This window comes from Artibeus jamaicensis, unplaced genomic scaffold (genome assembly GCF_021234435.1).
Source record: "Artibeus jamaicensis isolate MK-2021 breed Jamaican fruit bat unplaced genomic scaffold, CSHL_Jam_final contig_452, whole genome shotgun sequence".
In the NCBI taxonomy this organism is placed as follows: Eukaryota; Metazoa; Chordata; class Mammalia; order Chiroptera; family Phyllostomidae; genus Artibeus; species Artibeus jamaicensis.
In genome coordinates, this window is record NW_026521837.1 from 7,465,923 (window position 1) to 7,476,199 (window position 10,277).

The 10,277-nt window shown below is 42.2% G+C and overlaps 1 protein-coding gene across 5 annotated transcripts in view; it reads right to left on the bottom strand.

The window, feature by feature from the left end:
* SNCA (synuclein alpha) overlaps nt 1-9,521 on the bottom strand; it is a 123,597-nt gene extending 114,076 nt beyond the window's left edge. Inside the window, exons 1-2 of one of the 5 annotated variants that reach the window (XM_037163262.2) lie at nt 9,357-9,521; nt 7,301-7,446 (exon numbers count right to left, since the gene is read on the bottom strand). In XM_037163262.2, coding sequence (XP_037019157.1) covers nt 7,301-7,421 — 121 coding nt within the window. In that variant the 5' untranslated portion in view covers nt 7,422-7,446; nt 9,357-9,521. The other 4 variants (XM_037163265.2, XM_037163264.2, XM_037163261.2 and 1 more) reach the window with 4 other exon arrangements.
* Between the last annotated feature and the right edge of the window lie 756 nt (nt 9,522-10,277).

Consider the following 10,277-nt stretch of genomic DNA (forward strand, 5'->3'; position numbering starts at 1 on the left):
TTTTAGTGTCATCTCTGACTCTTCTTTTAACATGAGATGTTTCAGTGGCACCACTTTCTCTGATGCAACTTCACCCCAGGCCTCACAGCCATTTTTGTGTGTGTGCTGCTACCGTCACCTTCCATAAGTCTCTCTGGCTGCACATCTAGAGTGTCGTGAACTCTAGCTCCGTCAATATTCCCACAGTCGGCTGTTTCATCCATAAATAAATGTATGCTTGATTCAAATGCCACTTCCAATATTTTTCACTCTATTTTTTTTTTGCTGCACTTCCATCATTTTGAGCCAATTTCCTCTTTCAATTGTGTATTTTTGAAAAATATTCCATGAATTTTTTCACTGGGAGCAGCAACAGAACCATGGGTTTTGCTGTCTATATGAACTGAATAGATGTTCAGTGATCAATCACCACCAGACTTTGAAAGAAGCCATGGGATCTGGTCATAAACTATAATGTGTTTCTGTTATTTATATAGTAATCTGTGGGCTGAAGAGATAAGAGCAGTTTGTACTTCATGCAATCACTCACAGTTCATGTGTCGTTAGAAATTTGAACTGTGCTGTTAGGGACTGGTATTTTTAATGAACTGTGGTGACTGAATTCGTGTATCCTGGAACTATGTGAAGTGAAAACAGTCTGTATTTGAGAGATTATTTCTTATCACTATCCACCGTCACCTCTTGGAGTTCATATTTTTAAAAATGACTAAATGATTAGCAGAAGGAAACAAGTAACAGTTGGTCTGCAGTCTTTCCTTGCTTCCTCAGTATACCAGAGGATTGACCTTTGACTATATCATGGAAGGTATCCTGAACCAAAGATAAACGATGAATAAGAGGATATCACTGTCTTGTCCCCCATCTTAAGGGGAATGCTTGTAGTTTCGCCCATTGAGAATGATGCTGGCAGTGGATTTGTTGGATACAGCCTTTATTATATTTAGCTATGTTCCCTCTATTTCCACTTTGGTGAGAGTATTTATCATAAATGGGTTCTGGATTTTATCAAATGCTTTTTTTTTGAATCTATAGATATAATCTGCTTTCATCTCTCTTATTCAACATGGTACTAGCCGTACCAAGACAAGAAGAAGAAATAAAAGGCATCCAAATTTGAAAGGAGAAAGTAAAAATGTCTTATTGCAGATGACATGACACTACACATAAAGAACCATAAAAATCCCACTAAGAAACTACTAGAACTGAAAAATGAATTCAGTAAAGTAGCAGGATACAAAATTAATATTCAGAAATCAGTTGCATTTTAATATGCCAATAATAGACTATCAGAAAGGGAAATTAAGAAAACAATCTCATTCATGATTGCTTCAAAAAGAGTAAAATACCTAGGAATAAACCTAACCAAGGACATAAAAGACCTGTACTCAGAAAATAATATGACATAGAAGAAAGAAATTGAAGAAGATCAAATAAGTGGAAGCACATACTGTGTTCATGGATAGGAAGAATTAAGAACATTAAAATGTCCATACTACCCAAAGCACTCTACAGGTTCAATGTAATTTCTATCAAATTACCAATGATATATATCACAGGACTAGTACAATTATTTCAAAAATACATATGGAACCACAAAAGGCCCTGAATAGCAACAGTGATCTTGAGAAAAAACAAAGTTGGAGGAATCATGCTACCTGCTATCAAACTATACTATAAGGCCATAGTGATCAAAACAGCCTGGTACTGGCATAAAAACAGACACATAGATCAGTAGAACAGAACAGAGAGCTCCGAAACAAACCCACACCTTTATAGTCAATTAATATTCAACAGAGGATATAAGCACATACCATGGGCTAGAGATATTTATTCAATAAATGGTGTTGGGAAGATAAATGCAAAAAAATGAAACCAGACCATCTCCTATGATACACATAAGAATAAATTCAAAGTGTATTAAAGACTTAAATATTAGAATCAAGCTGTAAATTTCTTAGAAAAAACATATGCAGTACAATCTGGGACAAGGCAAGTAGCAATGGTTTTTTTCTGAAATATCTCCTCAGGCAAGGGAAATGAAAAAAATAAACAAATGGGACCACATCAAACTAAAAAGGTTTTGCACAGCAAAGAAAAGCATCAACAAAATAAAAATACAACACACTAAATGGGAGAAATTCACTGTTATATCTGATAAAGGGTTAATATCTCGAATTTATAAAGAACTTACAAAACTCAACACCAAAAAACATACAATCCAATTAAAAAATGGGCAACGGACTCTCACAGGCACTTCTACAAAGAGGGCATACAGAAGGCCAATGGATATATGAAAAGATGCTCAATGTCATTCATTATCAGAGAAATGCAAATGAAAACCACACTGAGATATTGCCTCACACTGGTCAGAGTAGCTACCATCAATAAATCAACAAGTGCTGGTGAAGACGTGGAGAAAAGGGAACCCAAGTGCACTGTTGGTGGGAATGCAGACTGGTGCAGCCACTGTGGAAAGCAGTATGGAGATACCTCAAAAAATTAAAAAGGGAACTGCCTTATGACCCAGTAATTCCACTTCTGGGAATTTATTCAGAAAAACCTAGGACATTAATTCTAAGGAACATAAGAACCCCTGTGCTTACTGCAGTGTCATTTACAATTTCTAAATACGCAAGCAGTCCAAGTGTCCATCAGTAGACAAGTGAATAAAACAACTATGGGACATTTACATGGTGAGATTCTACTCAGCTGTAAAAAAAGAAGAAAATTTTAACCTTTGTGAAAGCATGGATGGTCCTGGATATCATTATGCTAAGTGAAATAAGTCAGTCAGATTAAGACAAATATGATGTGATTTCACTCATATGTGGAATCTAATCAACAAAATGAACAAGCAAAATAGAGACAGATTCATAGACAGAGAGCAGGCTGACAGCTCTGGGGGGCTGGGGTTAGGGTGGAGGGACTGAGCAAACAGGACTCATGGACATGGACAACTGGGTGGTGATTGCTGGAGGAGGGGGTATGCAGGGGATAAATGGTGATGGAAAAATACAATAAAAAAAAGGATCAAGTGAAAAAAATAACCAGAAAAGTAAAAAAGACGAGTCTTAATAAGATTGCTTCTTGTCAAACAAATCACCTGTTGTTTGCTGCTAACTATTCATTTTTATCTAATTAATGATTAAACTTTAACTGATGAGTAACTTGTAATTAAAAATATATTACCACAAAATCCGTGCCAAGTGGCTATGTGAATGGAAAGCTATGAAACCTAAAGAGACACCGGAACTAACACTCCCTGTTGCCGTGGCCTACATGTACCCTATTCTCCCTCATGACTTCACAAAACTGCACAGTGAAATAGTTGGCAGTAACGCCTGGGAGTTTTAAGAACTCAACTATGCTGTTGCTCATGTTATGTTGACTTTTTTAACTTTGTAAGAGAGAAGCATATTGTGGGAGGTTGATATCAATCTATACTCATAGCCACTACTGTTTAGTAAGCAAAATGGCATTAGAAGACTTTGAAGATTATTTTCTTCCTTTACTGTTATACTTATCATTATATAAAGACTACCTGTTTTTGAAATTCACTCTCAATTTATAATTTCTCAGCCATTTAACTGAGGACATCTTTCCATTAAATTGAAGTCTATTGATTGAAAACTTGTATATATCACAAAAGGAGAAAAATCATAAAAAAATAACACTGATTCTAATAATAGTTCTTCAATTAGTCAAAAGATAGTTTTCAAAAGTATAATGCTATAAAAGAAAAAGATTTCTTTTCTTATGAAGTTTATGACAACAGGCAAACCTGTTCAGCCATAGTGAAATTAGAAAATTTTCTTTAGTCACTTATAACTTTTTAAACTAGTTATTTATAATAGATACGAACTAATAGATACTAAAGTAACTGTATGATACTTTAATGCTGAATATCTGTCATTATACATTTGCCCAAGACTAGGTAATGTCCAACACCAGCAATGAACCCAGAGGTAAACTATGGGCCCTGGGTGATGGCGGAGTGTCAGTCAGTGCAGGTTTATTACTTGGAACAGATGTGCCCCTCGGGTGAGAGGTGTGGATAATGTGGGAGGCTACGTATGTGTGGGGGTCGGGGCACACAGGAAACCTCTATCTTTCTTTCAGTTTTTCTGTGAACCTGAAACTGCTCCAAATAATAAAACACTTAATTTCTTAAAAGTATGCTGCGTAACTCACATGTTCTCTTTTTATCACGATATTCTCACAGAAACTCTGCAAGGTAGTTGCATTTGTCTAAATTGTATTTTTAAATGAGGGACATGGTACTCAGCAGAAAGGTTAAGTAACTTCCCCAGTATCCTAGAGGTAATACCTGATATAGCCTGGACTAGAATTTGGGTTTGTCTAATGTCAAATTTATGTTCTTTTTACTTTACCCAGAGTCAGAAAGTTATAGCCAACAAGCTATATTGCCACTGGTTTTGGTAAGAATAGTTTTATTGGAACACAGACACACTAATTATTATCTATGGCTTCATTCACACTACAATAGCAAAGTTAAGCAGTTGAGACAGATATATTATAGTCTAAAAATTTATTTATCTAGACATTTACAGGAAGTTTCTCAACAACTGTACTGTTCTATTGTATCTTCTTATGGTCCCTTCTTATCCAAAATCCTGTGTTTGGGTTCAACTGAACCCAATTAGATGTTAGGATAAACATCTTCAACCCAATTAGATGTTAGGATAAAACTGATAAATAATTTCTAGAACTCACTACATATAAAATACCATAACCGACATTAAAGATGATTTTTTAAATGTAACACATAAACAAATTATAATGTTATATAATAACACTAGAGTGAATAACAGAATTCACCTCTGAAAGTAAAATTTTACTTTTCCAAACTCACAGTTAACAATAAAAACAAATGAAAAGTTTTTCAAGTAAGAAAAACTTGTTTGTTACCTAGAACACAGCAAATGTTTTAACTTAATTTTCAATAGTTTCTGGACTCACTACAAACTAATCAAGTGAATGTTATAAAAAAATATTTAGCCATGCCTGGCTCAGTGGATTGAGCACTGGCCTGAGAACCAAAGGGTCACGAGTTTGATTCCCAGTCAGGGCACATGCCTGGGTTGTGGGCCAGTTCCCCATTTTGAGGCAATACAAGAGGCAACCACACGTTGATTGATGTTTCTCTCCCTTTTTCCCTCCCTTTCTTTTTTTCCCTCCCTTCTCATCTCCTTAAAAATAAATAAAATCTTTTTTAAAATCTTTAAAGTTATTAAGTTTTAAAGTAACTAAAATCAAAGAATATTTGTGAGCACATACATGGACAACTTGAGAAACCGCGGACAAATATAAAAATATTAATTATCTACATATCACTGATTCAGCAGTCCAAATTCCAAATTCCATCCAAAGAAATAATTTACACTTCAAAAAAGAACTTGAAATTAACTTACCAATTTTTCTTTTGTAACACTTTAATTCATTGATTTTCTGCAAATGTTTTAAGATCAAGAAAGTAATTAAATGGAAGATTTGTGTTAAGATCAACCAATATAAAAGAGTCTATGAATAGAGACCAAAAAAAGAGAAGCAATCATAAAACTCATTCTAAGAATAACCATCCTCCAACTCATCTATGTTGGAGAACCAAAGCAGCTTTCTTTCACCACACAGACACTGGCATGGTACCCTAGACCACTCCATAGGCTCATCCTCCACCTGTCTGCTCATTCTGCGGCTCCCGCTGCTACGGGGGCCACCAGAGAGTGTGGACCAGCTCAGTGAAGCAGAGAGTCAAGGGGAAAGGCAGAATGGGAATGTGCATACATGGGTGTGTATATCCCTGTGGATGAGTGTGTGCATATATGTGTGTGTCTATTCCTTCCCCCAAAGAATCTGAAGTTTGTAAAAGTAATGCCCAACCTAATAATATGGTTTAAGATAAGAAAAGAGAGTTGGGGTCTTCATGAATACCCCAAGGTGGGAATTTAAGGAAAGATAGAAATGATAAGCACCAATCTCATTATTTTGTGTATCATTTGATAAATGAACTATATAAATGCTTCTAAGACATTAGTAGCAACCATCAAGTACTTTCTTGAGCTCTTATTCCCCAGCTTGCCATGTGGTCCCAAGGAATCCACCAAAGACTTTTATGTTCTTTGTTCTTCAGGTCTTCTTTTAGGTGTTGTTTTAAAAAAAAAGAATACTCTAAAATTAGTCATAATGACAGAAGAAACCAAAGACCAATGAGTGATTTTGATTTTTTAAAAAATATTATTTTTGAAAAGACTGATTAAAAAACATTTTTAAATAGTCCTTTATGTACATAAACATTTTTAAAGTAACAAAAAAGACCTGGGTATTACTATAAAATTCAATAATCTGGGAAAATAAAAGATTACATTCACTTTTTACTATTAGCCCAAATATACACATTCACCTACCCACTCATAACTCTGACCCAGTCCATTCTTTTGATAAGTGATGAGGCAAAAATGAATCAAGGGAGAGATACCAACATTTAGAACATTAATCACCCTAACTCATTAGTTACAAAGAAATATAAAAATGACATTGGTGTATCATAAATTGTGCTGCTATGAACATTGGGGTGCACAGGTTCTTTTGAATTGGTATTTCAGGGCTCTTGGGATATAGTCCCAGCAGCAGAATTACTGGGTCAAAAGGTAGTTCCATTTTCAGTTTTCTGAGGAAATAACATACTGTTTTCTGCAGTGGTTGTACCAATCTGCATTCCCACCAACAGTGTACTAGGGTTCCCTTTTCTCCACAACTTCACCAGCACTTGTTGATTTACAATAGCCACGTGCTAGAAGCAGCCTAAGTGCTCATCAGTAAATGAGTGGATCAAAAAACTATGGTACATTTACAAGATGGGATACTATGCAGCAGAAAGAAAGAAGGAGCTCGTAACCTTTGCAACAGCATGGATGGAACTGGAAAGCATTTATGCTGAGTGAAATTAACCAGGCAGTGAAAGGCAAGTACCATATAATCTCACCAATAAGTGGAACCTAATCGACAAAACAAACAAGTAAGGAAAATATAACCAGAGACACTGAAATTAAGAACAAAGTGACAGTAACCAGAGGGGAGGTGGGAAGGGATAATGGGGAAAAGGGGAACAGCTGTCAGGAATATGTATAAAGGAGACATGGCCAAAGCCAACAGTGAGTAGGATTGAGGATGGGAGTATGGATGGCTGGGGTGGGGGGAGTGGTGAGAGGAAAATGGAGACAATTGTGCTTGAACAACAATGAAAAAAAAGATGGGAAAAATGCCATTGAGGCTCACCCACCTACGTAGAGAACACCTTCTTTTGTCTTTCCTGCTGCTTCTGCCACACCCTGCTTGGTTTTCTCAGCAGCAGCCACAACCCCCTCCTTGGCCTTTGAAAGTCCTTTCATGAGCACATCCATGGCTAATGAATTCCTTGAGACCACTCTGGAAGACACAAAACACACCTCGAGTGAGAACTTTGGGGCAAAATAAAACAAAACTAGAAGCACCCCGAGAGATCAGAACTCCAAAAAGTGTGGAGGCTCTTTTAAGTGTACCCTTATTTCAACCATTGAACAAAGAAGCTTTTTTTTTTTTTTTTAGCTTTTCATTAAAAATTGAGCATGCCCCATCCATCTTGGCTAGAACAAGTCTAGCTGCCTCAACATGGATTAGGATGAATCATCTCAGCTGTCGTTACTGCATTTCTGAGGTGGAGTTGCATGAGAAGATGAACCGCTCTTTTCAACTCCCAGGGTGCAAACGGTGACCGTATAAATTAGAAGTACGTTCAGAAGACAAGCCTGGAAGAGAAAGGGAGCTAGCTGGGGCTCCGGGTCAGGGGCACTCTGCAAATGAATCCCAGACCAGCGGTAACAGGTCCACCAGGAGAGAGGAAGAAAGAGAACTGTCACCCTGGGTGTGGCTGAACCTCCGGCCCCACCAGAGCGCACCCACCCCAACTCTAATCCACCCCACCATCCACCCCCGCCCCGGGCTATCTACCCTGAGCAGGCGCCTATTCTCAGGCCCCCGCGGACTCCAGACTCCCGCCTGCCGCCCGAGGGGGCGTTCTCCCCGAGCTCCGACGCCTCTCCCCACCCAGGGCCCGCACCTGTTAACCCCTTACCACCTGTTGACTTGCCCTCTCTGCACTAGCATTTATTTATTTGCCAAACCTGGCTTGATTACTTTACTGAGAAAACCGAGAGGGGGGACTGGAAGAGAGAAGCGAAGTTGGATGCTCAGGCTGCATCCAGCATCCGAGAGTTTCCTGAAGGAAAAGCGTGTCCCGGAGAAGCCGGACCTCTCGGCCTTTCGAGAGGAGGGAAACCACGCAAGAGGGAGGAAAGCCTGGTCCACTGACTCCCCTCGGGCTCGCCCAGCTGCGGGGAGACTCGGCACAGCGGGTCCCCGCGGCGGCGCCACCCCGCTGCCAGGCGCCCGCAAGGGCTCCCCTTCCACCAGATGCGCTCCAGGATTTACGAAGCTGCCCACTTAGATCCACAGGTGCTTACCTGAGTCCCTCTGCTCCTCAGATGTCCGATTTCCCCTATTCCCTTAAAAACATTTAATCAATTCCCAAGTAGTATTTGAATGGAAAGAGGGAGGATTAGGAGCGCTGATGAGGGAAGAAGGGCAGCGGCAGCGCCAAGAGAAGGTCGGTGCCGGGAGGAGGCTGCGGAGAGCAGGACCGAGGGGCGAGAGGCCGGGGGCGTGAGAGCGACCCCAGGAACCTGTCGTGGAACTGTCACTCCCTGTCCCCAGCACAGGAGGACCCCAGGGAAAGAGCCGGGGGTCGGAAGGGAAGGCGGGGAGAAGGCGAAGGATGCTTAAGGCAGGGCTCGCCGGTCCTCCGGTCTGCTCTAAAACCAGCACACACCTCACCCCGCGTGGCCGCTCTCGGTCGCTCGCCCCCTTTCCTGGGTTCCCTTCTCGTCGTCGCGATCTTCCTCCTCCTCCTTTTTCTCCTTTTCTCCGCGGCTCACCGCCCCCGCGGCTGATTTGTCAGCGCCTCTCTCCGCCCCTCGCCCAAGCTGCTCGCCGCGCGCCGCGCTCCCCTCCGAGGAGGACGGGGCGGGGGAGGCTGCGCCCGGGGTGCAGTGCGCTCCACCGCAAGTTCAGGGGCGCGGGGACTCCCGTGGCCACCCGGGGCGCTTAGGGTCGGGCTGACGTCTTTCCCTCCTTCCCATCCCACCCCCGCCTCCCCAGTCTCTGCCTTTCCCCCGGTTTCACGCGAACCCCTGTATCAGAGCCAATTTGGGGGCGTGCGGCCCTAGGGATCAACTGCCAAAGACAGAGTCATCCTCTTGGGGAGCTGCTGAAGGAGGCAGACGAGTCAGAAAAGTGCTCACAGAGGCACCGCCGAGAACTCGTTTCCCTCCTGAAATCTGATTTACGGTCTTGGTACCCGAGGTCTGCGGTGCTTCTGCTCAAACACCCTCCGGATTCGGCGCTTCGCCTGGCCTGGGGCGGAGAGGGACGGGCGGGCGCGGGGGAGACGAGTCGGGGAGAGTCGCAGGTTGAGCGGGCGGGAGGAGGCGCCTCGAATCCGCTCTCCACCCCACTCTCCCCATTCCCCTTCCCACCAATCAGCGCCTGCCAGGCGCAGGTTTTCCCAGCGGCTGAAGGAGGAATATCTACTCCCCGGCCCTCGAAGCGCAGCGCTCCGCAGGCTTTTCGTTCCCGAAGTGAAATTTACTTTCCACACGCAGGTGCCTGGATGGAGGAGACGAGTCCGGCGCGGTTTTCCTCTCCCGAAGGACCACATTTAATGAAATAGTCTTGCGCCCCTTCTGAAACGCACCTCTCACCTGGGCGCGGGGCCCGGCGGACGCGGGGACGTGCAAGCGCAGGTCCGGAGAAAATGACTGCGCCGCCGGGCGCATTCGCGCCGCGGGCAGAGCGGAGGGAAAACAGCAGTTCCCCGACCGCGTCGGAAAGGAGAACCAAGCTCCTCCCTCTAGGAATGCCTTTGCTTTCTCGGCCTGGGAGGATGGTTTTAGCACTGCAAGGGAAAACAAGTCTGCCGTGTTTTTATTTTGTTTTGTGTTCATTTTGGAGGGGGGGATGCTTTCGCTTACGCTTGCACTTCCTTGGGTCTGAAATTTGTAACATATGCAGTGTAACTCTACAAAACAAGCCTTTGAAACCAAAAGGGCAGGAAGCAAGGATATGTATACTTAAATAATTCATTATATTACTGACCAACCCTTTTGAAAAGTAGCCTTTCCAAAACACTCTTCGTTGGGGTCAGAGGAAGAAGGCTAACCTTG